General features: G+C 37.7%; 1 protein-coding gene across 1 annotated transcript in view; it reads right to left on the reverse strand.

Annotated features, from left to right (window-relative positions):
* STK33 (serine/threonine kinase 33) overlaps positions 1–5,368 on the reverse strand; it is a 142,212-nt gene continuing 136,844 nt past the window's right edge. Inside the window, exon 12 of the mRNA XM_006873024.1 lies at positions 1–210. Within this exon, the coding sequence (XP_006873086.1) occupies positions 1–210 (210 nt within the window). The remainder of the gene's footprint in view (positions 211–5,368) is intronic.

Raw genomic sequence — 5,368 nt, forward strand, 5'->3', positions numbered from 1 at the left:
TTAGCATTTCTTTTTGGTTCTAGCCAGGCCAATGGATTTAGTAGTGAACTTGGTTGCTATTGCTTGGCTTGAAGTTTCAGGGGATTTCTCTAGTTCCCCCTTGTGTCCAACTGGAAGTTTGCTAGATGTGGTACCTGAGGAGTACGTGTCCAAATTGTCCATATTTGCTTTCATACTGGTCACAGGAAGTGTCTTTTCACACTTAGTGAGCTGGAAATAAAAGAGAAGGCCTGGATGAATTTTCAAACACAAAGCAGTTCAAAGAAGCAAAAAACCACAAAGTCCTCCAGGATCTGCAAATCAGAATCTTCTCCAGATATGGGGCATAAACTAGTCACATTATAAAATTATCATTAGATGCCAAAGAAAATTCCTTTACCACACTCAAGAAAACTGAACTGCTTAAGTGTTTCATGTAGGGCAAATTGCATAGGCTCAATTTCAAATCCTCTGCCATGTAAAAAGAAAGTAAATGTTTGGTAACATTTGCACAGGAAAGTCCACTTGGACTTAATTATGCTTACTCTCATTTAATTTTTAGACTCCTAGACAAGTTCTGGTATGTACACAATAACCCTGACAAGTACAGCATGATCATCTTTCTCACCTGGGCACAGAGTTGCTGCAATATGGCCCAGCCCATACATTCTCACCCTTCTCCTTGCATTCATCCCAGGGACTGGCTTCTAATCCCAGTCACATCACTTGGGTAGATCTGTAGCCTACAGTTTTGGATTCCTCAGTATTAAATGAGGAAAATAGTATTTGTACATTTGACTCCATGAGATTTTACTACAAGAATGAAGACTGTTGTTGTTAGGTGACCTCAAATTGATTCTGACTCATAGTGACCCTGTGTACAACAGAATGAAGCACTGTCCACTCCTGCATGATTCTCACACTTGTTGTTATGCTTGAGCCAATTGCTGCTGCCACTGTGCCAATCTATCTTGTTGGTCTTTTTGGTTGACCCTCCACTTCATCAAGTATGATGTCCTTCTTCCTTCTGATAACGTATCTGAAGTATGAGAAGCGAGGTCTCATCATCCTGGTGTCTAAGGAGCATTCTGGCTGTACTTCCTCTAACACAGATTTATTTGTTCTTCTAGCAGTCCATGATACTTTCAATATTATTCTCCAACACCATAATACAAATACACCAGTTCTTCTACAGTCTTTCTTATTCATTGTCCAACTTTCACAGGCATATGAAATTACTGAAAATACCATGGTCAGGCACACCTTAGTCCTCAAACTAACATCTTTGCTCTTGAACACTTTTAAGAGGTCTTGTACAGCAGATTTGTCTAATGTAATACGTCATTTGATTTCTTGACTGTTGCTTGCATGTTGATTGTGGATTTAAGAAAAATGATGTCTTTGACAACTTCAACCTTTTCTCTATTTATCATGATGTTATTTATTGGTTCAGTGGTGAGGATTTTTGTTTTCTTTACATTGAGGTGAAATTCATACTGAAGGTTGTGGTCTTTGATCTTCATTTGTAAGTATTTTAATGAATGATTGTAGTGGTTGTTGTTCAGTGCCATAGAGTTGGTCCTGACTCACAGCGACCCTGTCTAGAGTTTCCAAGGATCGAGTGGTAGGTTTGAACCACTGATGAAATGAAGCTGAGCATAAGGTTGTAACAGAGCAGAGAATATCTCAGAAGAACTACACTCACAAGCAGTGTAGGGGCTAAGACATGGCAGTATAAGGTATAGCAAGCTCTCACTTGGACAGAAAGATCTGTGAACAGTCTCACAAGTTATGAGATATGCAGATTTACACTTTTCAAAGACTGTGAAATGATTACATTAACACAAAACAAATGAACATACTGTTTCTTTGATCACTCAAACACTTGTGGCCATGTTTTATGCACAGCTGCTCCTTGGAAACCCTATACAGGGTCCTCCGGGTCAGAACCCGCTCGATGGCAATTACCAACAACAACAAGTAGGAATGTAGGGACCCTGGTGGTGCAGTGGTTAAAGCTCTCTGCTGCAAACCAAAAGGTTCCTCAGCCAAACCCACCAGCTATTCCTTGAGAGAAATATGTGGTAGGCTGCTTCCATCACAATTTACAGCCTTGGAAATAGGGTCACTATGAGTTAAAATCAACTTGATAGCAGTGGGTCTAATTTGGGAGTAGGAACTTATATTTCTTCAGTGAACACATGACTACAGCAAAACTGCAGATCACTTAGGCTTTATGGTACCTGTATTTAACCAATAGAAAGTTTGTTTGCTTACTGCAGACAGCCCTTAAATTTGTGCCTCTTCAGAACATCATTTATGTACGACGTTATAACAGTGCAGGCTAATTTTTGAGCCAGTAATAATTTAAAAATCATTTTGTACAAGGAAAATTCAATTTGTATAAATTTTGAAATATAAGAATGTTCTTTTCTCTATAGTCATCCCCCCAAGCAAATTCCTGGGTTGCTTCTCTGTGTATTCTTTCAAGAAATAGAAAATATTTACAATTCTTTAGCATTCAGTAATATAGCTGTATTCTCAAACTGAAGACTCCTTATGTTCAGCTACAGGGTGAGAAAACAATATTCCTGAGTTTCTATGTAGTATCCTGCTGAGATAAGTTGCTTTCTTTGGAATAGTACTGATCTCTAAGACATGAAACCTAGCTTGAAAGTATCAATTCACAAAACTTTACATCATTTTGTATCCAAACCCTATTAAAAGGCTGATGCAACTATACCCCTCTCTCCTTTGACATTTCCACCAAGCAATGGAGCATATATTTTTCAACATGTCCACCGCAACTCATATCATATAGAATAGAAATAGAGATTTCATTATTTTGTTTTTAATATATCTGGCTTAACAATTCCATTCTTTTCACTGTTACATCTTTAAATACATTTGAAAACATTAGTAGACTTAGGAGAAAGACCTATCAAGAAGTGGTCTCTATATATAATATTAGATTTTTTTTTCTTTTTTCCAAATACACAAGATAATCTGTATTTTCTTCTTCTTAGACAGGATACCCTAAGATAATTCTCAAATTTTCTGGCAAAGTGGAAGTGAAAATAAACTAAACCAAAATGTTTTGTTATTTTGGTGTAGAAACATGACATTTCTCAGTTTCATTCTGTATCAAGAAGAAAAATTGCTATTCTTCAACTACAAGCATTCACAGTTTTAGTGGTTTATTTTTTAAATAGTTGTGGCACTGTAGGATAAGCAGTAAGTAAGGCCAGTTTGAACCACAAGGTCAGGGGATCAAATTCCCCACGGGATAGCACTTAACAACTATGCATTCTTATGATTTAATATTCACAATGTATCAAATCTAATCCCTGCCACTTAGTACCTCACTTAGTTCTGTACTTCCCTCCACACACATCCCAAAACCCAACCAACATCATTAATTTGAAGTCTGCCCTTCCAGAGACATTTTATGTATCTTTAAGCAAATATTAGTTTGAGGCAAGTAGAACTGGTAGTTATTTTTGTAGGTCAAAAACAGTCCAATGATAGCAATTTCTTATGGTTTGATTTAATCTCTCAATGCACTCTCAGCCTCCATTTTTACACATATTACAGTCCACTCTTTACACCTTGATTTCTGTCAATGAACAATTATCTTGAAGATCATTCTATGTCACTACATAAAAAGATTCCTGGTCCTTTTTTCCTGGCTGTGCAGCACTGTTACATTTGTATGTAACTTATCTAACCAGTCAGTCCCTTCACTATGGCCATTCAGGTATTTCCAGTTTTATACACATAATGCTACCACAGCTAATCTGTATTTGCATCGTTTGCATATGTGTAAGTATGGTGGTCATGGCGGTATGCTATGGAGTCGGTTCTGACTCATAGTGACCCTGTGTAAGCCTACCAGATATATATTTTATAGACAGAATTCCTGGGTAAAAAGATATATAGATTTATAATTTTAAAAGGTATCACCATACTGCCCTCCATTACATTTATACCACCTTTTACCAGCAACATATAAAAGTACCTGTTACTTATTTCTTCGTCAGTTTGGTGTTTAATACATGATAAATCTAAACAGTCAACCATCTTTTAATTGAGTCCCACAATCGGCATAAAGCTGGTTACACTTAAGTCAATCATAATATTTGTTTCCTTTATTTCCTAGTAACATCGTGTAAATCGACATACTTTTTCAATGAATGTATTGCAAATGCTTAGGACCTTCTGAGTGTATCAGGGCATCTTGTCAAATACTCTGTATGTATACCTTGTAAAATACCACTTCTCTGCTAATTCCAAGATACATTCAGGTAGGATGTCTTTGTTAAGGATCAAAATAGTATGAGTCTTCATAAAAGAGTGAGGATTCTCTCACAAACAGCCCCTCATTGAAACTGGTCTCTGATGTTAACAGAAAAGGATATAAGCTAGTCACTAGGATGCACCTCAGGCCAAGCCATAGCTTTCTTCACCAAGAGCCAAGTCCCTCATCACTTTGGAACATACCTGGTCAAAGCAAATTCCAGTTCCAGACTTCTAATTGAGAACATGAACAAACCTTAATTTTCCAGGGATTTCTTTTGTAGGCTGCAGATTATGTAAGTGTGGGGTTTCCCCTTTTCTACTTTCATAGCTGGTGGGATTCCTTAGGGATCTATGCTATCACTGATGTGATTTTACCATTTTGTAAGTAATAGGATGGAGAATTGGAAAGTGAAATTGCCAAAGTTCTCAGCGTCACTAAGATCTTCAGGTCAGAAAAAACAAATAGAAAATGAGACGTTCCTGTAAGATTGTACAAAGAAAAGAATGACAGAGGCGTTCCAATATTCAGTTCTAAGTAGAAAAATTCTCTGTTATCATTAGACTGTGGACCACTGTCAATTCGGGACAGGATATGAAAATCATTGCAGATGGTTCTCTGAAGATGCTGTTGTTGTTGTTGTTAAATGCTGTTGAGTCAATTCCAACTCATAGCAAGTCTATATAGGGTTTCTGAGGAGTGGCTGGTGAGTCTGAACCTCTGGCCTTGCAGTTCAAACTTATCCTACTATGTCACACCAGGACTCTGAAGATACTGGCCTAATTTACTATTGTACAAAGACCAAGAAAACTTGCACCAGAAAGCATTTCAAAAGTGAAAGAAACAACAAGGAAGCTGTAAGCCACAGCATAACATGGATGAACCTTGAGGACATCATGCTGAGTGAAATTAGTCAGTCACAAAAAGAGAAATACTGCATAGGACCACTACTGTAAAAGACTAAGGGAAAGAACCCATACTAAAGGGAGCGTGGGGGATTCTTTGTTGATTATTGGGATGTTGGGGGTGGGTGAGGGTAGGAAAGGGAAGGGAAAGCACAGGGCAGGGATTAGACACAGGATGGTTTGGGTG

The sequence above is a fragment of the Chrysochloris asiatica genome, unplaced genomic scaffold, assembly GCF_000296735.1.
Source record: "Chrysochloris asiatica unplaced genomic scaffold, ChrAsi1.0 scaffold00219, whole genome shotgun sequence".
NCBI lineage: Eukaryota > Metazoa > Chordata > Mammalia > Afrosoricida > Chrysochloridae > Chrysochloris > Chrysochloris asiatica.